A 25236-nucleotide genomic window follows, 5' to 3' on the forward strand; every position below is an offset into this window, starting at 1 on the left:
GGCAGAGCGCTGTGATCTTCGTTTCCGGCCCGGGAAGGGTCCGTGCCCCCGCCGCGCTCGTCCCCGCAGCTTCGGAGCAAATCCCTGCGGGATGGGGCGTGGGGAGGGGGGAGGATGGCTGGGCCCGCAGCCCCTCTTGGCCACGTCTGTGGACGAAGCGCAGTCGGAGGGAGGGATGCCCCGCTGGCCCCCGTCCGGGGCGCCGGGAATTTTTTAACTTTGAAGACCTCCCCGCGATGGAGCAGCGAGCCCACGGGAGACGAGGCCGCGGGGAACAGGGGCGCGGGGCGCTTCCCCGGCCCCGGCCGCTGGTGCGCCAGATCCCCCCGCGCTGTTTAAGTTTCGGGGTTATGACCGCACTGTTTACAAGACGTCGTCGGTTATTTATACTGTTGTTATTATTAGCGGAGGGGCTTCAAATTTCCGCTTCACTTGCTGTCTCAAAACCGTCCCTCGGTTCCGTTTGATACCTGGGTACTTTCTGGAGGAAAGCGGGGGGGGGGGGGATCCTGCAACGCGGCCGCCCCCCCTCGGGCCAAGCCCTCCCTCCGGGCTGGGTTGCAGGGGGCCGGGTTGCGGGGTTCACCTCCCCCACCCCCGGGCACCCCCGCGCTGAGCCGCCACGGGCAGGATGGGGTCTGTTTTTTCTCTTACTCCCTGCCCCCCTCCCCGCCACCCCGAGATAACCCGTCGTCCTCCGGGCGACCCACATTCACCAGCCGTGTCCGCGCGTGGGCTAGGTTTAACGAAAGCAGCCCGCTGTGGGCCGAGGGCTGTGCAAACGGAAAGGGCCAGGGCCCGCTGCTGTACCGTCCCGACGATTTAGGAGGGGGAGGGCTGCTCGATTTCGCTTTTCCACAGCTTTTCTCCCCGTCCGTCCCGCACAATTAAGAGCAGACCTCCTCGCCTGCCCCAGCCGTGCGCCAATGCACTGCGGTGAGCGCGGCTCCGGCCGCGGACACGGGGCCGCCACGCACACGGGCTGGGACACCTCACCTGGAAGAGCCACAGGCCTTGCTGAAGAGACCAGCAGCTCCGGTAAGCACAGCTGAATGGGCTGATGCCTCCGCCACTGGCACTGGGAAATTCAGTGGAAACCGCTGTTCTCTTAAAAGGAGACAGAATAGAGCCCCCCGACGTTCAGCTAAGTGCAAATGACTGACACAGCAAATGCACAAATACCGGTTTCACCACTGAATTCACCCACTGAATTGAAATTAACCGTTGGATTTAACCACTCAAAATCTCAGCTTAAATCCATACTAACTAGTGCCTGCTCAAGACTCACAGCAAGGTGCTGTCTTCCTTCTAAAAAGCAGAAATTGATAGCTGAGATACGCAGAAAATTAAGAGTCAAACTGAACATTCTCACACACGCTTCTTTGCCACTCTGCTTTGCAACGCTTACTAACCGCACTCAGCACCCTTCCACCCCTTTGAGTTAGCCATGTTCAGCGTTCATTTGCCACCTGAAACGCAGCACAGAGAAAGAGAAGGGAGAAATGCCATAGTCCCCCGTGAAATGGGAGGAACGCAGCCATAACCGTGTGCTAAAAGCGGCAATGTAAGCGGGACGGTAAGAGGAGGCTGTAGACACCGTTATTTCTCGTGCTGCTATTCACTTTATCCAGCAGTCAAACTGCAAGCTTCTTGGGGACAAATCTGTTCCTCAAGGACTCTCCACCTTTCTCAGTCCTTGCCTCTGAGCAACAATTCAGCAACAAACAAAAAGGCAAAAAGCAACAAGCAATAAACAAAAGCAACCAGCAGTACACAGAAAGGTAAATAACAGCTTTACTCTGACTATAAAACCATCAGTGGCTTCATCTCCGTTTTGAAGACAACGAACGTATTTTCCAGAGGCATTTACGTGGCTGGGAACCTTTGGTCCACTAACTTACTTGTGTAAGGGCACAGCCCTGACAGTATTGGCAGTTGGCTTCAACCGCCCAAGTTTCTTAGATGAATTACATGTATCTCACGAGAACAATGAGTGAAATCATTCTTCCCTACTGCTGAGTGCAATTTTACAGAAAAAATATTTGCAAACAGAAAATGTATGTTTAGTCTGACTGACGCAATGGATGGTTTTGAAAGGAACTTGCAAAAAGGAAAACAGGGAACCATTTAAATACTGATGTCCATGACTTTAAAGAAAATATTTTGTTTGCTTTCTTGCTTTTCTGTACAAAGTGATGCATTTTAATATTTACCAAAATATACTTAAATCTTTTCTCCATGTGGAAACAACGCTGACTTGATTTATCTTTCTGTATCTACATGGATGTAGATGCAGCTGTGTGAGTGTCTGTATACATTCCCTCCCAATAATGTTTGAACTCATTGCCTGATTCCAACTGAATTTGACAGAGGTCTCAAAACTAACTAAATTGCAACAGTTTTTTTTTAAACAGGCAGCTGAGTAGAGGAAAAAAAAATCTTTAAATTCTGCAACTAAAGGAAAGGTTTCAGCATGAACTAGCCCTTATCAGTACCAGAGCACACAGAGCTGAGTGCCAGCTGTAGATGAAGCTTCGAATGCTGCTTCAATCACAGGATACAAGTTCGTAGAAAACTGGCTTACGGACCTCTGTGTTTTAAGATAAGAACTCTCTAAAAATAGTTTCGTTCCATCTGATTTTAATACTATTATTCTTTTTTTTTCGGAAGGAAACCCAGTTCCACCCAACTACTTCACGACCATTTTTCAGTTCAGCTAGGGACTACAAAAATCCTTTATTTGCAGAGCTGTGCTCAGTGCTCGGGCTCCTGGGTTTGGTGCTCACGTTGTACTGCTCAGCAGCAGTTTTCAGTCCATAAGGTCTTTAGGAGCAAGCATTTTTCCATCCCTTACAGAAAATACATTTTAGGCTTATCTTATCCTCTCGCTAGAATGGAAATCTGCCAGCCTGAAACATCAGCATAGCAAGAAAGCCGCTCGGCAGACACCTGCACAATGCTTTGCTGTCCTGGGCACTGAGGCCACAGAGATGGCCGTGCCCCTAGGCTGCAAGGTGCAGCAGGAGAACACATGCTCGATAGCGTATTCTTTAAAGCACCTCCAAGGCAGAAATGCCCAGCTCACCTAAGAAATTAAAAGATATAGAAAATCTGTGTGGTTTCTTCTGTAGGGAGGCTGGTTTGAATCCCAGATATCATGATGGGATCACAAGCACAGGTTGTTTTGAAGCATTTGTGTTGGTAACCCCACAGTTGTGTCTGCCTGGAAATGTAAATGAATCTGCTTCCCCGTAAACGAATCGCATGTATCTTTCAAAAGGTTATCTTTCCCAAAACCCTATTGTCATCGCCATTCATTATTACTTGTAGTAAAAAAAAAAAACAAACAAACAAATGCAAAAGACATTAGCTAATTGCAGGTAATAAGCTGTCTAAAAGAGAACAAAACTCACATATATCTAGTGTACAAGAGGAGAGTATAATTTAATAAAAGTGCAGGGTATTTCTAACCTCTGTTTGGATATCTGAATGTAGATTATCACTCACAGTCTCCCAAAAGGGACAGGTTTTTAAAAGAAATTTCAATGGCATTGAAATGAAATTCAATTTCAACAAGAGAGAAATTTGTGGCAGCAAACACCACAGCATTCTGTAATTTCCATGTATATACACACCTAGAAATACCTCCTTACAGAATTTCTCCCAACAGCCAGCAATTCGAATTGCCCCTCCTCATTAATAGCCGTGTAGCACTGACTATTCCTGTATTCAGGCTGTGCTGGCAAATACAGACCCACAGGGTATACACAACTTTGTGCTCGCTCTTCAGCCGCAGGCTGCTTCATGCTCTTCAGCCCAGCGTGCTTTATGGATGGGAAGTGGCACAACCAGTAACAATGGCTTTTTTGTCTCTAGTGCTGGAAAGCTACTGGTGTGTTACAGCTTGGTGAATTTCTGCAACCCTGAGAAGATGTCATAGGTCTCTCCTAAAACTTATGCTCTAGGAGGGATGGGAAAAAAACACGTTACCTTTGTGAGGACTGCTGTCGGCAGACTCCAAAGCCAGCAAGTAACTGATTTTTCTCAGTTCACTTCAGACAGTAATGTCTCTGAGCTAGCTGTATAAAAGACTTTGAGTAGGCCGAGGCATGCAGTCATCACATTTCCCAACTGCGGCGTGGACGTACCCTAGGGTCACAGCAGTCCTGAGATGACGCATTTTCTTGCCTTAGGGTTTCGCCCTTAAACTGAAACTTGTAAACAGATGAAATGCGTTTTCAAGCTGATGCGCATGCGTGCACACAGCTACACTGTCCTCGCATGGGGAGTGGAGAGATCCAAACCTTCTTGCAAGGAAAAAAAAGATCCTAACAAAAGCAAGAGAATAATAATAAATGCAAACCTTTCCTTCACTTTAAATTCTACGAAGCCATTTTCCTTAAGCAAGGAGAAAAATAACAACTCTTATTTACATCCCAGGCTGCTATGTAAACTATAAGACCATATCCAACTGTAAATATGGATTATCTACACACTCGAGTTTTCTCTCGGTTGTTTATATGCTGTTTAAGAAATGGGGATCAGAAACACTGGGGGGGGGGGGGGGGGAGGGAAGGAAGGGTAAAGCTACACAGCCAGGACAGAAGAGGAAGGGGGGAAAAAGGCACAGAATAATCCCTCTTCCTCTGACTACTACTGCTCAGTCCTCGTGAAAGGATGGGCTGGGGAAGGGAGGAACTATCAGCAGTTCCATCACAGCCGGGTGGAGCCAGACCACCGGGGAGATGGAAACTGGGAGGCTGAGTGCTGCAGCTGCCTTCTCTGGGAGGAACATCTGTGAAATCCTGGGCGGCAGCAGCAGGGGAGGAGGAGCGGGCACAGGCAGTGACCCGTTCCCAGGGATGCACTCACAGAGATAACTGTCGCACTGGATGGCTTCCCAGGCTGCTGCAGTGGTGCTTCCCTCCCCAGTCAGAAATAAGGAAAAGACCATCCTGTGCAACAAGCAATCGAAGTGTCAGTGTGGGCTCTGCTTCAGTATCAGGTATCTGGTGATGCTTTTTGATGGCCAAGCTGGCCAGAACAGGAACAGTTCTTCCTCACTGGTAACACGTTGTTTTGTTCTCACACAGGGACTTTTACACTGCTGGCACTTCACAGTCAAAGCAGAAACTAAACAGAAGACAGCAGTTACCTTGGAGCGTTTGCCATCACCTCATGACCAAAGGTTTTTCTATAGGAGGTCACTATCATTATACAGCAGGGAAGAAAAAGAGGGACAGAGCTGACAGCCAGCGGGCTGAAGGTTCACACGTAAGCTTGGTATAGGCTTAGGGCACCAACTCTTCTGGTGCACAAACTTACAAGCTGTTTTCCTAGGCACACTGAAATCAGCAGGGATCTTTGCTCTTTGAATTCAGTGTAAAGATAGGAATGAGAAAGGCACAGGGAAGGATCCTCTCTCTCAGGCTATGTATCTGTATCTATATCTATATCTATATCTGTTACTTACTAGTGTAGATAAAACAGGTTATGGACCATTTTCTGTCTCTGACAACCTTGGCCAGTGGCTGGGGTCACATCCACACATACTGGCATTTTATCCCACCCTCAATAAAGGGTGAGCACAGTCCTCAGCACGTTATTCCCAAACCGTGCTTGGATGCTTTCTGGGAGAAAGTCAGACAGGCCAAAGGCATGCCAAGGACTCTGCTAACAACCAAGCGCTATGAAAAATAAGCGTTGGCCCTGTTTTATTTATCAGTGTCGCTGCAGCCTGGGAAGCTAGAGCAATAAAGGTACTTGATGCCTTTGTCTCACCTCAGACTCATGCTCCTCTTACTTATTTTCTAGATCAACCTGCTGTCTTCTTTTACAGGCCAAAAATTCTTAGTGAGGACCCTCTTTGCAATTTGTATCTCGTAACAAATATATTAAGACTAGAGGTCACTAGAAGCAAGAGACCAAGTTCAAGAACAAACATAAACCGAGATTTAAACATTATCTCCTAAATTATGACATCAAAATACCCTGTTCATTTTTTCCCAACTCTACTAAGCTCTGCAGTACCTTTTCTACCTGAGTTGTGAGTTCCTTGACACCAAAACTTGACGTGCTCTCAGAGTATCTTTCTTGCCATTGCCAAGCAGCTCTATGTTAATAGTATCTACATCTGTATCAACCCAAACTATTCTATGATTCTATATTTATTTTTAAATATAAATACAAATATATAAAATAATATATATTATAAAATTAAGCAGAATGAATATTGCAGAGCTGGTTGAAGTACCACTTAGGGCAGGGAGGTAACAGTTCAATAGTCCTGGCATGAGTTATCATACTCATCACCGGAGAACTGTGAGAAGGCACATTTGAGTTTACAGTTTCACATGATAAACTAAGCCCTGAAGCAAAGGATTCCCTCCCTGACTGATCTCTTGCCATAAGGTTAAGCTCGTTCCCTGCTGGCTGCCAGCCTGGGAGATGTCTCATAATTAACCTGCAGTATCATATGCGTGTAGCTGATGACCATTCCACAAAATGCCATGAATGTGTGAGACACGGGTTGCTCCTAGGTACCTCCTCATCGAACACAAATACTTCAACGTAGTCTTCTGCACAGAGCCCGCAATACTTAAAACGCAGCTGTAGAAAACTCTTCATCTAGCCTTCACTGTGGGTTGCCTCAAGGGGCCGTCCGTTTTTCTTTCCTCCACCCTGCACTTTCCCACAGTCTGCCTTGCACTGGATCTTATCTGACTGAAAATTAATCCTGCAAAACTGCAAAAATCCAGATAACCAAGCATTTGCTTCAGTTTGATGAGCTGCTTTTTTTTTTTTTGACAGAAACCTGCAGTTAGATCTGAATAACAACATGACATTGGGTTTTTGTTGACTCTTACTGCTGTAATTACAGAACAAAAATATGTGCAGTGTGCTAACGTTCGGTTATCCTTATGGTTACTGCGCCCAAACAGTACTGATGGTCCCAAACAGCTCACAATTCCACTCTGCAGAATGTCCAAGCACAGGAAACAGCCTCCTTGCATCTCCATCTCCTCCTTACTTCCCAAATAAGGGACTGAGAAACAAAGGCATAGGAAAATGAAATCACGTAGTGAGGAACTGACAGTGTCAAAAATGGCCTCTGTGCCTTCCCTGTTTGATGTCAGTACAGCATCTGTGAAGTGAGAACATGCAATAGAAAGAGGCAGATGAGGACACAATTCCTGCAGGTGGGAAATCCGTAGCATCTCAGTCATACTAGTGGAGGAAGCCACGAAACCAAGTTAGAGTTGCATGGAGAGATGGAGACCAGGAGAGGGAGAACATAAGGACAGAATAACCAGTTTTGTAACTCTTTAGGTGCAGCATGAAACTGCAAGCACAACTGATAAACTTACATGTCAAATTAGGTAGGTGCCCAATCATCCTATCCACATTCCATGTTAATGTCATCATAACTACTTGCATATATTTATGCATTTTGCAAATATGTATTTAAAGATGCAATCTTCAGAACATGTCCTAGTCTAAACAGGAAAAGCTTAGGCTGACAAAGCAGCCAAAACTTTGAAATGGTAAGCATTCATCTCTTCATCAGTAAAAAAAAAATTCTTAATGTCCAGTGATGACTGCACATTTCTGTGGAACACCTGCTAGAAAAAGTTATAGCCTGAAAAGAGCAAGCATGTGGATGTGTATTTGCTAGAAGGCATTTGTGTTGAATTTATGTAGATCTCTGTAAGTATGCTAAAAAAAAAAAACAAACCAGAAGCTCAGTCAGAACTCAAGCAAAAACAGGATTTATAAAGCTGTTCTGCACAACCTGCCTATGCTATTAAAAAAAAAAAAAAAGAAATCAGCATCCGTTGTGATACAACTATATAGAACCTGCAAAGAACTGTCAAGGAGAAGACATAATAACAATCTACCCCACATTAGCAGTGTTAACTGTAATGAGCCTTTCGGATGGAGCCCATAAAGAATTAAAACAGCCTTAAGGCACTCCATAAAAATGCTGGAGATCCCGCGCAGAGTTACTGAACTGTGCTAACAGTAGCTCTAAACTCAGAATCCGTCTCCAAAGTCTTTCCTCGCTTGACCACCATCACCTCGACGCGGTGGATCCGTTTCTGTAAGAAGCCGCAGGGTGGCAGCGCTCTCGCACGCTGCTGTGAACCCGGCCTGCTAACGGGGAAGCCAAACCGGCATTAACGAGCTACACGGGCACTAACGTACCCGCCCCTGATCTGAAGTGAGAATCTGAAATAATTATTCTTGACAAGTGAACCTAGTAATGTATTTTAAGGATTAAATTTAATCTAGCAGAGAAAAACATCCCAACTCTGAAGGCTTCAAAATGTAAATTTCATACTGTTCTCTCTATCCTAACTGAAGCTATTCTGCTATCACTTCAGACACGGAATGTACATCATTACAGAACCTCAATTAAAAAAAAAAAAAAACTCAGTCCAGTGAATACTTTGCACTACACACATATAAATATACATACTTTTCACGTAAAGACTGATGTGTCTTTATAAACAGAACCTAAACTCAACCTGACAACTTTCTCTCATTCTTCAGTCTGGGTGCTGGGTCCGTAATTGCCCACACTGCAGCCACACTCATTTGTTCCGGGGTTCCCAAGTGAAGCACAACAAACGGTTCTTCCATGAGAATATGTAAGTATAGCTGAAAGGCTTCATCAGAGGCTCTACTCGCTACAGACGGGAGAGGTGGAACAGTGCCAAATTTGGAGAACTGTCCTAGGCAAAAAGAACCAGTGCCATCCCAGCCACCCCCACTGTGTCCTCATATTCCCTTCTGTCTCCTCTCAAAGCGTGCACCACCTAGCCGCTTTGCAAGGATTAAACACACTGCATATTGGAAGAGTGCAAAGCAGTAGTCTTACTTTAGTAATTTTAACATTAAAACCACACACACACACAAAAAAAAAAAAAAAGGTGAGGACCACACAGTCCTCCGGGACTATTTGAGGCTTCTCAGTCACCTGTTCGTATCGTTGTTTCACTTGGAGTCAGTAGTCTGCCCACACACCAAGGGTCAGTACCACAGTTTACTGCTATGGACTATCCTTTCAGTACCAAAAAACCTTTAAAATGTCCCTGCTCGTTGCAGGGGGGTTGGATTAGATGACTTTCAAAGGTCCCTTCCAACCCAAGCCATTCTATGATGAAAAAAAATCTTTAAAGCATTTGTTAGACAAAAGGCAGTGGCCAGAATCCTGCTACGATGCAACAGACACGCGTGCAGCAGCAGTAGTGGCAGCATATAGTTGCTGTGAGGCCTGAAGATTGTGGGGTTGTGTCAAGAGCACTCGGCTCGGTCAGAGAGCACAGGTGGAGCAGCCGAGCCAGCGAGCGAGGTGTGTGTCGCAAGCTGAGGAGGTCTGAGGCCGAGCAGCCTCACAGAAACGGGCCGTGAGCGCTCACACCACCTGATCTGCAAACGGGATCAGACCTCCTGCCGGTCTGCTGGTAAAGGTGCTACCTCAGACGACGCGGTTGGGATCAAGCCTGTGTCCGCTGGCCAAAAGCCGCGTACCACGGGCCCACCGGCCCCAGGGGTGCAGGCAGGCCCTCCCGCTGCACAGCCAGAAAAACAGCACCAGAACAACTCCCCGCCGGCTGCTCGGCCTCGGCAGCGCCCTAGGGGCCTCTGAGGCAACGCAGCGGCTCAGCAGCCTTTCACAACGGCTAAACCGCCCGACGAGGCCGGGGCGGGGCGGACGTGAGCCACCGCCCGCCGTCCCCGCCCGCGGCGCTGCCGCTGCCACCGCCCCCAGCCCGCCGCGCCTCAGGGGCCGGCAGACGTAAAGCGGAAGTGCGCGGCTAGCGCGGCCCCCTTTCCCCCCTTCTTCCCCTCCCGCCGCCGTGACTTCCGGCGGCCACTCTAGCCGGCGCCGCGTCTATGCCCGCGGCGCTGGGGGATGTTTATTGTCGCGGGGAGTCGGCCCAGGACCCGGAACGCCGCCGGGCGCCAGCGGCGGGGCGCCTAGCAACCGGCACCCCGCTCCGCCCCGACCGCCCCACCGCCCGCACGGTAACGGCTGCCGCTCGCCGACGGGCCGCGTTCCTCCTCCTCCTTACTCCTCTCTCCCCGCCCCCCCCCCCCCCCCCCCGCCGCCGAGGCCCGGCGGGACCCGCAGCCCCTGCCTGGGGGGACGCGGCTCTGCCGATCGTTGGCCCCCTCCCTCGCTTTCCCTCCCTCCCTCCCTCCCCCCCCGGGTTCCCCCCGTCCCTTCCCGCTGAGGGAAGCGGCGCGGGGCCTCCCCCTGCTCCTCGCCGCGGCCCTGCCCGCTCCTGCTGCCGCGGGGCCGTTCCCCCCTGGGGCGGGCGGTGCGTGGCTGGGGCCGCCGTGTCTGGGAGGGTAAGGGGGCACAGCGTCCCCCCCCCCCCGCTTTCCCAGGGAAAACAGAACGGCCGGTTCCCTGGCAACCGACGAGGCTCCCCCAAGGGGCACCGGTTCGCCTCCCCACCCACCCCCCCCCCACCCTCCCCCCCAGTCCCCGAAATAGCGTGCGCGGCCCCGAGGGCTTTGTAACAGCCCCGGCCCCTGCAGCGCTGGCCGGCGCCGCTGCCGGTAACGCAGCGCGGGCACAACCCGGCGGAGGCCGGCGTGGCGAGGCCGCCTCCTGCCCGCGCTTTGTTTCTGCTGGGCTGGCCGGAGAAGTTTTCGGCTGGGGTTGAAAAGGTGGGCAAAAAAAAAAAACAAACAGTTATTTGTAAACGTGAGTGTTGTGACAGTGGCATGTGTAGGGCTTTGAGGGAGGTTCCCAGCTGTGGGAATAAGAGGAGTATGCCTGTTTCCTCAGTCGAGATGCGCAGATAGTAAATGTTTGATGGGGTGGGGGGTGAGAGGCTTACCTGTTGTGTTACAATATTTCATAACAGCAAAATGGATTTTTATTTTTCTTACAAGTTTTTGTCAAGTTGGAATGGCCAGCTAACCTGTCAGTTCGGACTTTTGTTATACTTGTGACAATTTTCCACATATCGTAAAGACCTAAAGGATTTGCTGTTGATGCTTGGCATTCGAGTATTACTGGATGTTATAAGGGAGAGATGGCACAAAATTGGATGCCGACGAATCTCACTTGGCATGTGAACGGGCCCTTTTGATGAGAAAGATTTGAGGAAAAGGACCTGTTAATTAATTATTTAAAAATTTGCTTCCTGGTCTTGTTCTATAAGCTGTTTGGCTTTATTCCTGCAACTGGATTTGTATTGGAGGACCTCAGGTCCAGGGTGATGCATTAGGCTTATCCAAAAGCTTTGACAGCAGGACTGGGCATTTGTGTCCTACTGGCTTACAGTACAGTTGATATCATCATTCTGTGCATTGGTCTAATTGGACCAAACCCTACTTTGACACTGGCTTTATGCGTGTTTGGAAATTTTCTTCTCGAAAATATATTTGTTCCATTCTGTAGGAAATAGTCGTGACTGCACAAATCTTGAAAAGTGAGAATATTAGCTTCAAGATGGCCTTTTGCTTTAGGGACAATTTAACTTGCCACTAGAGAAAATAAAAAGTGAAAGCTCACCCACCAGCTCAGCGGCTGTAACTAGGTACATTGTTTGGATCAGAGGATTTTCTACACAGACAGTAGTAGCTGTGTTGCTCAGTTCTGAGGAGTCATTCACCTGCCACTGTGACTGTATCATATCAAAGAATTCAAACAAATTTCAGAGGTCTGTCACATCCAGCATTTCATATGGACATGAGGGGGCTGAACACAAATCTTAAAAAACGCAGAGGAAGGATGTAATCGACTTTCCTCATTCCCAATGGGCTTTAGTTTGTGTTCTCTGTTCTCATATGGAAACCTCATGTGGAGGTTTCTGTTAACTTCTTCAAAAATGCTTTTCAAGCATTAGTTTGACAAATGCCTACTGGTGCAGTAGTGGCAGATATCCCTTCAGCTGGGCTGTTGGAACTGTTTGTGGGGTTACTGAGTTCGTTAAATGCTTTGGAGGAAGGTTAAAAATAACCAGTAGAAGTTGCTGCTTATACTTGGGCTGCTAATGAAAAAGGTGTTTAAAAAACTGTTCTGCTGTTAACATAACCCTTGTTAGATTACCCCCCCCCCCATCTACCTTTATAGCTCCAAGTTTCTTGGATCAAAGATAGCCAAAAGCTTAAAATAATACTTTGTTTATATACCTCATTCCAAGTGTCTTTCCTCTCTCTTTGATGATGATGGTGTTGATTGGTTTGGAACTTTTTGAAGATTGGCTTCTTTTAGATTGTAAGATTTCAGTGCAGGGTGTCTGTCTTCATGTGTGTTTATATAGTATCTAAAATAGTATGGCCGTAGTCCTAAGTGGGGATGTACGGGTAATGCTTTGTTTAAGAACTTGAGTGCTTGTTCCTTCCTCCGAAGTATTTCTTATTCTGTGAAGTTTCTCTAGTTTCAGGGTAGAATACATTATTTCACAGTGTCAAATATCCTTGAGTTAACTTTTGTTGTTGTTTTTGTGTTCCTTATCATGCTTTACCTATCTACTTTTTTTTTTTCTCCTTCCTCTTTGTTTCTTCTTGGGGTAATATTCCAGATGTATCTCTCTAATCTATGTTGAAAAGAAAGAACAAATTTTTAAAATTTCCGTGATAAAATAAATTAATACAAACTTCTGCAGGGATGCACGTAAACTTTTCCTCTTTCGGGGTAGATGATGTTACAGTCGTGTAAGAGAACTTGAAATAAAAAGTTGGCTAGTTTTTTGGACTGGAGAAGGCTCAGTGAAATACATAATTTAAAAGAAGTGCTGCACATATAGATAAGTAAATGATTTTATTTTCAATTTTAGCCTATTGTTAAATTAGCATTAGCTATCAAAACATAATTTTAGAAATGAGGTTTAAGCTACCAGAATTCTAAGGTTCAGATGAGAGAACCTTTGGGCAAAATTAATAAGCAAAACTGAAGCTGAGCTCAGTAAAATCAACTGAGGCATTTGCAAATCCAGAACTGGAAAGAACCAGATGTTTGATTTCTACTCAGTCCCTCTGTTCTGCAAGTGTAACTGCATAAATATGGAATAGTAACAGGCTTATATGTAAGGCTGTTGCTTGATCTCAAAATATATTTCTAAAACCATGGAAGCATTCTTTCCCCCATTTTGCAGATAAGAGACAGAAATGCAGAAATTCAGGTTTGGGCAATGGGTCAGGGCTATGCAGCGGGGATACAGGAGTGTGTATCAGTAGCACAGAAGACAAGAGAAAACTGGAAAAGAAGAGGATCAGAATGTTGTTTAGGACTCTTGTGTTCCAGCTAGACCTGCTGCTGGAGAATTGTGTAAATAAGAATCTTTTCTTTTCTTTCTTTCTACACTGTTACATCTTTTTTGTAAACATGTTTTTCAGGGTGGTTTTTTTTTTTTTTTTTGTATAGTGCATGTATTACTATTTTTAAAAAAACATTTAGCTTGTTTCTGTTCACATGGTTCCTATGAATTTGGATTTCTTTGAGATTTCCCAAAGAAAGGTATCAGGACATCTTTTCTCTACATGTTTTTCTTTGTTGTCAGTACAGTGTGAGACATTAAAATGAATGCTTAAGGCAGAGATTGTAATAGCTTATGCTCCCTCACTGCTTAGACAGAAGTATCCAAGTCTGGAAATATTTTAATTTGCCCAGTATTTCTAAACCATATCTTGGAAGAGGTTAACATTGATTGTATTTGTATACTAAGTGGGTATGGGTGTATTCAAAGTTGTTGACACTTAGATACAGGTTCTGAAAGAACACAGGTCGTATTTAGCAGCAGCAAGTAGAGTTTTCTCAATACAGAGGATAAAAACTTGGCAATTAACATTTGAAATGTTAAATACTTGAGTTAGAAGTTTAACAGTGAGAGAGCTTCTGTTAGATCAATTAACACTTAAGCAGAATAAAGGTAGTTTTTGGTATTTTTACACTGTATTCAGATTCTGCTTCCATAAGAAATTATGTCCGTTTTTAACTGAATGTCACAAAACATAGTCTAGAATATTAGCTACAGCTTAAATTAAATTTCAGATTTAAAAGCTCCTCCCTAAATATCTGTTGTCTTGAACTTTCACAACATGACTAATGAAAATGGGGGCACACTACTGTAATGTGTAATTTTTCTCTCATTAGAATCTATGCAAGTAGATTGTACTTCTAAGATACACCATAATTGCTGAAAGCGTCCTTACTGACAGCTCCACAGCCTATTAATGTTCTTTTTTTCCTGTAGATCTTCCTTTAATGATGGATCTTTTCCTTTTAAATTGTAATTTGCCTCTCTTTCAACCAGTTTTTCCTTTGTTCTGAATGAGCATGTGACTTTTCTCCCCGGATCTGTTTAAGACAAGCCATCAGAGTTTTATGGCGATGTTACCGTACAGTATGATATTATGGTTTGCTAAGAGGTTAGCAGCCTTTAAAGGGTGTTATGTGTGATGGTGTTAATTGTTTCAGAATGTAGAGATTGAGGGTGCCAGTAAAAACTTGCTGATAATTGGGAGACACTGCTGATTGGAGGTATCCTGTTTTCTTATACAGCAGTTGTTTCTGGGTTCCAGTAAGTGAACTCAGCGAGAGTCAGGAGTTGGAGCCAGGGTGTAAAACAAATGCCTCTCTGAAGACGCCACGGGTTCCAGCTCCTTGCTCTGTGCTGGCCCTGCATGCATGCCATTCAAAATCTGCACATGTGCTATCTTCGGATCCGGTGCTGTAAATTGCTAACCCAATCTGTAGTAGTCCATCAAAACCAGATGGGATAAGTCATTTATAACTTGGAGGATTCATATATTTTTGGGTGGTGTTTTTTTGTTTTTTTTTTTTTTTTTTTAAAAAAGGATCCAGGAATACTAATTAGTTACTGTTTGTTCTCTTCTTGCCTGCTTCCCCTCCGCCCCCACACATAGCCTTTGGTTTTTCTGGTTTTCTCTTGCTGTTTCTTCATCTCTTTTCTGTGTTATCACCCATCTTGTCTTTTCTTATATTGGACAAGCCAACAATTACAGAATAATTCTTTCAGCTTGGAACAAGCTGCACAGTAGAAGCAGCAACCATCACAGCAGTTGATCCAGTACATTATGCATATCTGCCTGGTAATTTGACTTTGGTATTGTCAGTGAGTTGTAGTCAAAGGTACACCTTGAGTGAGTTCTAGATTAGAGGCTATGGCATGATGTTTAGAAGTCATGGTCAGATGAAAATGCTGAGAATAACATTAATTTTGTATCTTGAAGATTTCTGATATGGAACATAAGGCCAAAACATTTAAAGTTATATAAATGCATTACAGTCTGTTACAGGTATTGTTGTTCTTGATGCATAGGCTCCTGCTTCTTCCGTGGCAATGACCATGTAGAGCATTTAATATCTCTTGACTATTTTTCTTTTATTTTGCTCCTTGCTTTCTGTTATGTTCCCTTTGATAAAATACTACTAACATTTTAGATAAATGGATCAAGATAATACTCCCTCTGTTTCTTAGGCTATGGTCTACTTAAGCTATTTCTCTTGCAGTAAAACTAAGATTTGTACATTCTTCTACAAAGAAAAATTCCTTAATGAACCACAATCTTTTGATATAAATCCTTCTCGCTATATACTAATGTTCGTGCTCTTTTCTCCTCTTCTTTCCCCAAACTGAACTACAACAATACTTCACCTGAGATTTGAGATGTCCGCTGTCTTGGCTTTGGTGTGCTTACAGAAGAGATGTCAGGCAGTCCTGGGCTGGACTCGAGCAGTAGCCCAACTCCCCATCTAATCATCCTCCTCCCTGGGTTGAGGTGTGTTAGGAGCATCACCTTCAGTGTGCATGGGCAGACTGGATGAGTCCTGGCTACCTTACGTTTACTGTGTGTGCACTAGACAGCCCTCCTGTGCCTTCACAGTTACTCATGCTTTTCCTCAAAAACACTTGATTTTACTCTGTGTGTACAATACAGTCATTCTATGGTGGTTCCTGGGGGCAGGGCAGAAAGGGGTGAGAGACCACTGAGGCTCAGCCCAGACTGTTGCTGCCACCAGGACATTTTGTATAGTTCACATTATCCTGTTATATTGGGAGAAATAGGCCAAGAGTGCTGGATGAAGATGGGAAAGCTGTGGTAGCAGGCTGTCTACAGACTGCAGTTTGTGTAACCCGTGTTAGTTCAGAGTTATTTGGCAGACTCATCCGTTCCAACACGAACGTCGTGCTGTTCAGAATTATCAACCTCAGCAGTCAGAGAAGTGCATTTTCCTGAGGTGTCTAATGATATCCTCAAATGAGCTGAGGAAAGATTATCCGCTGGAGCTATGGAAAAAGTTCCAGTAATCTTTATTGTGTCCTGATATAGTTGGTAAGAGTTTTAACATATTTAACTGGCAAGTTTAAATATTTTTTCATATGTACGTGTTTATATGTATGCACACTTTATTTCTATTAAGTCTGGTAACATGGCTTCAAACAAGTAACCTCTTGTTTTCTAGCATACAGGATGCAGACACACACAGTTAACTTAAATGAGTCAGAGTGTAGTCACTTCTGCTTCTTGTCTCCTTTAAGGGACGGATGTATACGATGGTGTTAACGATACCAGTAGAAAATTGCCTATTAATTTTACCATTTTCATTTCTCAGGATGTGATCTTCGTGGTGAGCTGGTGGGAAAACTGAGTTGTAAATCATCCCAATGGATGCGGACAGTGATGTTGCATTGGACATTTTAATCACAAATGTAGTGTGTGTTTTTAGAACAAGATGTCATTTAAACTTGAGGAAGATCGCATTAGAGGGAGCAAATGTGATATACAAGCGTGACGTTGGGGTAAGAGATTCAATATACCTCAGCTATCTGTATATACGAATGTTCCTTGAGCTAAACATTCTTGTGTCTGATATCTGTGTATGATGGATAGAGAAAAGCATAGTTTTATTTCTGTATTTCTGCCTTGATAGGGGTTTAGTCTGTCATACACTAAATGTATAGTAAGGGAAGTCAGTAAATACTGTCTCAGAAGACTGCAGCTAATGAGGTGAATATTGGGTATAAGGTATATGATGAGACCTCTTACACCTCAGGGTCTGCTTTGCCTATCAAAATTTGGTGGTTTTGTCAAGAAAATATGTCCTGATAAGGAGTCAGCAATGTGGGAGTCACTGTAATAAGAAGAAAAAACAGTACAATGCTCGTGGCTTTCTGCTTCATTTAATCTGTTTTGTGAACACTGAATCACTGGCTGAGATATTCCACACTTCTTTTGCTTTTCTCAGGAGCTTGTTTTTTTAATTACTGAAAGAGATGAAGGAACAGTTTAAGACTCTAAAAAATAAAGGGAGTATTTTTAGTGTAACAGTTGATTTGTCTAACGGTTGATTTTTATATTTTTTTTTCCACTATGAAATTGAACTATCACTAATTCCCAGTTCTTTCCCTTTTATTTTTCCTTTTAGAAAGTGTTAATGAAGCTTAGGAAGCCTAGGATTACGGCCACAATTTGGTCCTCAGGAAAAGTAATTTGCACAGGAGCCACAAGGTGAGTTCATGAAGATTCTGTACCTGTAAAATCTTGAGTATTTTAAAATATAATGTTGTAAATGAATAAGATGGCAAGAGGCAGTACTTCACTCACACTGGGTCAGATGTAGATCCTTGCCAAGCTATGTATTTGGGAGGAGGATTTTTATGTGAAGTGTCTGCCTCAGACTGAGTTGAAATGTTAAGCAACAGCAGTTCAGCCTTCTGGGAAAGCAGCAGAGAAAGCTACTTTATGAAGAAAATCCTAGAGGTTTCATTTGAGAACTCCAAGAATTCTATGTTTTAGCCAGAACTTGAAAGTTGGGAAGGGATGACCTTTTTTGGTGGGTATCTCATAATCTTTCATGAAAACCCACCTGAATTTAATCAAGTTATACAGTGTGGAGGGAATGGAAAGAAGCAAAAGCAGACACAGTTCAGATGCATCTGAGACTCACTCAAATCTTAACAGCTGAGTTCCGTTACAATATTTCTGTATTGTTGAGTAAGGATAAGGTACAACAGTAGATTTGCATACTTTCTGTGTATGATCTCTGCCTCAAAATGGAAGATGATTGTTCAGGATGTTAACTCCAGACTACTCATGAACATATTTGTCTCTTAAGAGTATTCAGAATCACGTATGATCAAAATATGTCTCCCACTTCAGCTGAATCCAAGTGCCAAGATGCTCTTCAAATAAGGCATAAAGGACTCCATTAGTCTATCCGTAAGGACTCCATTAAATATCCATACCTAGATAGTTAAAATGTAATATGTACAGTAGGATGAAATGAAGGCTATCCATGTGATCATGATTCATGTGCTACATAACGGTTCATTCTGTAGTCTGAGTAGCTATTGTGGTATGTGTGCACACAAATATATACTCTGTTTCTGTTAATGCTAAATTTTTTTCTTTCTCATTTGCAGTGAAGAAGAGGCTAAACTTGGTGCCAGACGATTAGCTCGTAGTCTACAGAAACTAGGTTTTCAGGTAATTCTAATGGAAAAGGACTTGTATGACTCAAACAATGCTTGTAGTCCATTTTTTAGAAAGAAACAAAGATGACGGAGTATAACAATTTAGTAGTGAGCATGTTTTCACTCAGATGCCCCATTTGTGTCTGCATAGATTTTTCCAGGTGTTGGTTAAAGAGAAGCTGTTTTATTTTGTGGGTTTTAGTTTCATTTGGCAGCTCAGAGTAGTGCTTCTTCACTGGCTAATGAACAACAAACTTTGTTTAATAAATGAACCACCCACAGATGTTTTAGATAGAATTTACAATATCTTGAAAGATTTGGAAAGCATGCTGAATTGGAAAGCATGCTGAAGAGTATAAACCTATCTGTTGTTTGAACATAATTTTCCCTTGTTTCTGATGGAATAGCAGATACATGCCCATCTTGTTAAGGGCAAGTTTGAGCCTCTTTAATTAAAAAGAGGGGAAGAAAAGTCTGCACTGTCAGGTTGCACATCAGGAAATGAGCCATATAAAATAGTTGGGACATGAGCTCCTCTTCTCTTTTCCTCCTGGATTTGGGTTAACATTACCAGTCAAAAACACCACTTACATTTCATAGTAAAGGTTGAAAACAAGCAGTGTGAATGACTGAAAATTACACGGTTTTACCACTCTAAAACTTCCTAGTAGTCAGTTTTGTTGTTTACCTGCAGTTTCAGTTTACAGACAGACAATTAAATAGACACAGTGGCTGTCCTTGTGCAGGGAGAGGCTGCCTTTGATTGCAGTAGATAAAGGCAGTGGGTGACAGGCTGTCCCAGTAATGCTGCGTCAGACCCAAGCAGAAGTTAGACTGTTACAAATGTGTACATTAGACTCAACTTCTTAAAGTAGGAATGGAACATTAAGAGGTGAACGGTGCTTCCAGAGTGGGCACACCAAGCTTTATAATAAAGTTAGCAGTTTAAGTGGAATATATTTTGAAGATTAACTTGATAGTTGACCTTTTGTAAGGATAAGTTGCTTCTGCTGGTAGCATCCTTAAACATTTTGACTGAGGAATGGTCATTTGAAGTTTAAGCAATCTCCGAAAATGAACAAAAGCTTCTTCAGTGATCTTGCCAACGCTGCCTTCTCAGCAGTGCATTTGTTTGTTTAGGAATTGTCTGTTGGCTATTTAATTGTCATCTAAGATGACTGTGGTAAAGAAAAACTGAAAGCCAGTAGTTTGAGCTGGATTTGAGAAAGTAATGGAGTAGAAAAACAGCTTGCCATACTGGCCACTGGAGACTGGAAACAAAACAATTTTCATCTTTTTTCTTATTCTTAGCTTTAATAAAAAAGGTGTATAGCAACAAGACATTAAAGAAGTTTTCTAATTGCGTAAGAGTCTCGTAACAATTAAATTTAAGCTTTTTCTCTGCTTATTTGGATGTTCCATGAGATATTTAGTTTATTTTCAATTTGGAGGTGTTTATAGTACAGCAATATGAGTTGTTCCTGTGTCTCAAACTATACTATAACCGTATAATACAACTGTGAAGTGTCGAGTTCAACAGTTACTGTACCATAGAAGGATAAGGTAAGCTATTTGAGTCCTTTAAGTACTGTTTAGGTTCCTATTAGAAATGCATCAATCACAAGGCTTTAATTTTGAAATATCATTAAAAAAATTGTAATTAGTATTCTTTTAACTTTTTTTTTTTGTGACCCATACATCTGCCTCACTGTAAACTGAATTTCTAATGTCTTTTTTTTCCTCTCTTTTGAAAAGGTAATTTTCACAGATTTTAAAGTTGTGAATGTTTTAGCAGTGTGCAACATGCCCTTTGAGATCAGGTTGCCAGAATTTACGAAGAATAACAGACCTCATGCGAGGTATGGTAGGATTTTAAAGAATTATAGTCTTGGTATACTTCTTAAGCTTTTCATTTTCTGTTCTATATCTATCTTTTTACCTTTTATTTTGTTTTCTAGTTACGAACCAGAACTTCATCCTGCCGTGTGTTACAGAATAAAAACTCTCAGAGCTACCTTACAGATTTTTTCCACAGGCAGTATCACAGTTACAGGTATTTTGATGTCAAAAATAAATATTTAACTGTCTGGGAATGTTTAACTTTAGGGCCAGTAGGTTTAGGGAAGGAAGAAATTTAAAACAGTCAAAAGATTGAAGGGATTTTGTTTAGCAGTGCTAGCACCTAGTTTGTTTTTGAGTGAAAGTGTCAGAAGAGTTGTAGAGAAAGTGTTATTTTTGGTAAGCTCAAAAACTATTTTCAATGTGCATAATCTGTTTTTTATAAAAACAATAGTGAAATAGGACTTGAGAATGCAGATATTTGTTGTTTATTTAAATATTTGAATTTTCTTCCTCTTTTTTGTCTTCGTACTGCTATAAACGACACTGCATGTAGCATTAACATCCCTTTCTAAATATATGTTTTCAAACTGGAGACTTACGGAGATGTATAGGACAGCATAGCATTTTGGCATAACTCAAGCTGACCAATACTTGCAGTTCTTCAAACTTGTGCTCTCTTCTGTTAAAGCCCAACTGAGAGAAAATCATCACGTGAATCACAAGCATCAGTGATTTTTCCTTTGTAATCAGAGATGTGATTGTCCTGGGTCCTGGAGATGCCATGCCATGTTTTTTCCTCTTTTCCTAATTTTAATTTTCCATTCTTTGTTAGGTTTGCTTGTGAGGTGTCCGCCACAAGTTTCCAGAGAAGAGATTATTTTTTTTTTTTTTTTTTTTTTTCCCCCCCCCCAGAGAATGCCTATTAAAATGATACAGAACCAAAAAACATCACTTGATATCACTTTAGCGGGAATTCTGTCTTGTGATTGTTAGAGCTCAGCTGCTGGTATCAGAAGTTGGGTAGGGATTTTTATTTTCACATCTTGAGTCATTAAAAAATACCTAGGCTTTATAGGGAACATTTCTCATAAGATATCGGGAGAAGTGTTTTTTAAAGAAGCCAGATTCCATCAGATTTAGCAATCTGAAAATACAGGGCTAAAAAGTATTTCAAGATTGCAGTATATGTTCTGGACAGAGCAACTGCTCTAGCCAAAACTAGAAACTAAATTTAAAATGAATAAGAAGCTTGAGTATCACTGCAGCAGTAAAAGACTCTCAGCCTGTCTTGTCAGCCTCCTAATGAGATTTAGCCTTTCTGTAAGATTATTATTACTCCATATGTGAGACAAAATCACTTCCCTATTTCCAGAATTGTCCTTTCAAATATGAAGGCAAATACGGTAAACATCAAAGTTTTACTTGCTTCTGGTTCCTTTGTTACAGTGAATTTGAAATATCTCAGACGTCTGTTGGTTTTGAAGGCTTCTATCTTGCCTAGGCTTTTCTTGTAGGAAAAAAAAGTCCAGTCTTGGGCTTCTTGCTCTAAAAATGTCTGGAATTACTTTTCAACCTTACTATACTCTCTGAAGTGCATTCAGATGAGACTTGTTTTGACCATTCATATTCCTGTAGTACTAGTACTTGTCTTGAAACTAAAAGACTTTTATTTGAGATACGTAATTAGAAATGTTATTAAAAAACGGGAAGGTGGAGATTTTTAATGAGACAAGTATAAGAAGACTTAGAGTTACATTGAGAAAGGAAAATAAAAATAACTGATATGTAATAGGAAGAAATACTAATTTTTCTTCCTCCAAAATAAGCGATGAGAGGGCTGTTTGGGGTTTTTGTTTTTGTTTTTTTTTTTTCTTCTTTTATACTCTCTGCAATGATGATCCAGTTTTTCCATCTCTTCAACCTTACAGGGAGTAGCATTTTTTACAAGAATTATTTGCCTACTCATATTCTTGCTTTATGAAGGCTTTCTCTAGTATTTGCATTTCTATAATAGCAGACACATTTAAGGAAGGTGCGGGATCTGCACAGAAGGCAGGTGTCTTTCACCAGGCTTGTTTTAGGCGAGTGCTTAACTTGGCAAGTTTCAAAATACAGGAAGGTTCCTATTCCATTCCATTTTCTTCCCACTGAGCATGTAAATTAAAACAATATTTCCAGAATCACTTAAGTAATTTAGAACTTAAAGAAGCTGTTTATGATATTTGGGAACTATTTTGAATAGTTCTCTATACTTGGAAGAAACTTTAGACTTCAAAAGTGAGGTAAAAAGCACTGAGTTCACAGGCATCAAAGCACGTGATAAATTGCTGTTTTCATTTATCTGCATCACCAGACTTCTATCCAGGATTAATTTCTTCTGGCATGTTACTGCTCAGTTATTTGTGGTCTTAATTGTTCATTGCATAAAATTGTTTAGTACCATTAGAAAGCATCACTAGCTCATTCTTTTCTTTCCCCACATTCTTATAAATATTGTTAGATAACCTTCAGATGCTTCACGCTGAGACACTAACCATTTCCTGGCTTGCCAGTTTTGTCCTAAGGTCAGTGGTGGAGCTACTTGCAAAATCCAGACTAGAAAGTAATAGTCTGTAATTTTCAAACATAAAATAATCTTGCTTGAAACATACTTGGGTTAAAGCCAGCATTATTTAGCAGTAGGCTTTTTTTGTTGGTAGATTTTTTTAAAAGGTATAAAAGTGGCTAGGCTTTGAGTAATACAAATTCCTAGAAGATTAGCATAAGTAAAAGTATTTTTTACCTCTTACACTCAACTTCTGTCGTCTTCTCTGGGCTCACTGTTTAAGTCAGTAAATTGAAAAGCACCCAAGTTGTTATGAAATTAAATGACAGTATTATTTATTTGTGGTCTAGACATTGACCAGTGTAGAACATCTTATAGATTCCATGCTAGAGTCTTTTCTTGGAAGTAAAAGTGATCAGAGGAACACCATATTAAGTTGGGAGAAATGGAGGAGAAATTATTTTTGTCTACAGTATAAAGTTGTGGTAGCTAAAAATATTGAGTTTACTTAAAAGATACTATTGTTGTTTTAATTTCTGATTCCCTAATTTTTCTCTTCTACTGCCTTTTTTTTTTTTTTTTTTAATTATGTCTCAGGGCCAAACATAAAGGCTGTTGCCAGTGCTGTGGAACAGATTTACCCATTCGTGTTTGAAAGCAGGAAATAAATTTTATAATTCACCACTTGATGGTTAGGTTCCCTAACCAAGCACCTTTAAAGACTGCTGCACATTGGACTAGAAGCAAAAAAGAAAACTGGACCAACCATAGCAGAGGAATACAGACTCTTTTACTTGCTCATGGCCACAGTATAAACTCCAGTTCTTTTGGATTTTACTCTTAACAGTGCTGTATTGTAAAAACAGAAGTTTACAAGATATGAAATTGCTGCTTTTAAAAAGACATTCTATTTATTTTTGCAGTAATTTCTGTGTGTTCATACGCAAAGCTGTCACGATGTGCACTACCTTTAAAACTTTTTTTTTTAGTTTGAGCTTGTGTTTTATTTGTGAATAGTCTTTTACATTTTTTTATGCTGAATATTGGGCACCAAAGAAGCTGTAAAAGTTACCTTTTTCACCTGATGAATGTGCACAAATAAAAGTTTGGAAAGTATTTCCCTTCATACCTGCTCTGTTATATTCCTTTCCCTTTTTCTATTACAGTTAAAATTGTATAGCTGCAAATTAATTTGAAACCATGTAAGGATAGTCTTTTGCTGATACCTTCTGTTTCTATTTGTATTATGTGTAAAACTTTGTGTGTGGGTTAGATTGAAATCTATAGTAGTTACGTATGTTTATCCGAGAATGAAATTTGGTTTGTTCCCAATTCTCCTATCTACATGCCAGACTTCAAGTATTCTCTTGCTGTTACATGAAGAGAAGACATTTCTAAATATAAAGATCTGCAAGTGCTTTCCTACAGATGATGAGGAAATCCCATCAACTAAAGAAGCCACTGTAGAAAAACCAACTGCCTTGTCCACCTACTGGATGCAAAAGGAAAAAAAGTTGCTACAGGAGCTTCAGCTTTTCGGGAAAGTGTTATTATGCTTCAGCTCGAGAAGATGGTATGGCCACGCTAATCCAGCCCCAGCCTATTGCTGAATGATTAACACAGACCTTTTCTAGACTCTTCTTACTGTATAATATTTTCATGACAGGAGCTGCCAACAAGCAATGAAGCTTGATTCAGGCATGTATTATTATTGGTATTAATCTTGGACTTGGAAGCCAGTAGATGTTTCTCTCAATAAGTGCACATTTGAAACAGAGGAGAGGTGAATGCTTAAAAGGAACTGCAAATGCTACTTTTAAAAAGCTACAATAAATATGTATAAATGTATGTATGTCTTTTTTTCCCTATCTCACTGAAGAGCAATGTAACGATATGATGGTGTGCTGCAGGTAATATACAGTCTTAGTGCGTGCTAAAAATAGTAAACCATGAACTGTTGCTGTACCAGAAGTCACAGCTGCAAAAGAAAGGTGGAAGAGTATCCTGAAGAAGCAAATGCCTAGCATAATGTATTTAATCTGCCTGAGGGGCTGGTATAGAAGTTGGAGCTGTCTGTAGTGACTTCATACAGAAATTATGGAAAGGAACAAATAGCACAGGCAAACAAAAAGAAGCAACAGTTTGCTACGAGCCTTGAGTGATTTATTCATAAAAGCCCTTTTAAGCTCAGTGTAGGTAGGAGAGAGAGGACTTACAGCCGTGTACTAACTTGAGTTCAACAGTCACAGAACTCATGATAAAGACCAGGGAAAGGGATGCTTGCTCTATTCAGGCTTTCCAGTTTGTAGGGAAGATAATGCGGACCTCTGCACTCCTGAGACTAATGAGGATTTTGTGAAAAGTCAGAGAGAGCCATGGACAAAT

At 42.0% G+C, this 25236-nt stretch overlaps 1 protein-coding gene across 3 annotated transcripts; it reads left to right on the top strand.

The window, feature by feature from the left end:
• The first annotated feature begins 9881 nt into the window (after positions 1 to 9881).
• Positions 9882 to 24699, top strand: TBPL1 (TATA-box binding protein like 1). Of its 3 annotated transcripts, none has more exons than XM_086745068.1 (7): positions 9894 to 10032; positions 16604 to 16790; positions 17417 to 17499; positions 18414 to 18477; positions 20220 to 20323; positions 20423 to 20517; positions 23449 to 24699. In XM_086745068.1, exons 2-7 carry the CDS (start codon positions 16656 to 16658, stop codon positions 23517 to 23519), a joined length of 552 nt encoding a protein of 183 aa, XP_086601194.1. In that variant the 5' UTR covers positions 9894 to 10032; positions 16604 to 16655; the 3' UTR covers positions 23520 to 24699. The 3 variants fall into 3 exon arrangements, with proteins under 3 accessions (XP_086601195.1, XP_086601194.1, XP_086601196.1); XM_086745070.1 differs by having other exon boundaries at positions 24204 to 24699; XM_086745069.1 differs by lacking the exon at positions 16604 to 16790 and having other exon boundaries at positions 9882 to 10032.
• The last annotated feature ends 537 nt before the right edge of the window (positions 24700 to 25236 follow it).

This window comes from Chlamydotis macqueenii, chromosome 3 (genome assembly GCF_036417535.1).
Source record: "Chlamydotis macqueenii isolate bChlMac1 chromosome 3, bChlMac1.mat, whole genome shotgun sequence".
In the NCBI taxonomy this organism is placed as follows: domain Eukaryota; kingdom Metazoa; phylum Chordata; class Aves; order Otidiformes; family Otididae; genus Chlamydotis; species Chlamydotis macqueenii.

Coding starts and splice junctions, on each gene's coding strand:
- TBPL1 (XM_086745068.1), top strand. CDS start 16,656: ATGGATGCGGACAGTGATGTTGCATTGGACATTTTAATCACAAATGTA. Junction 16,791..17,416: donor TATACAAGCGTGACGTTGGG/GTAAGAGATTCA, acceptor TTTTCCTTTTAG/AAAGTGTTAATGAAGCTTAG. Junction 20,324..20,422: donor AATAACAGACCTCATGCGAG/GTATGGTAGGAT, acceptor TTTGTTTTCTAG/TTACGAACCAGAACTTCATC.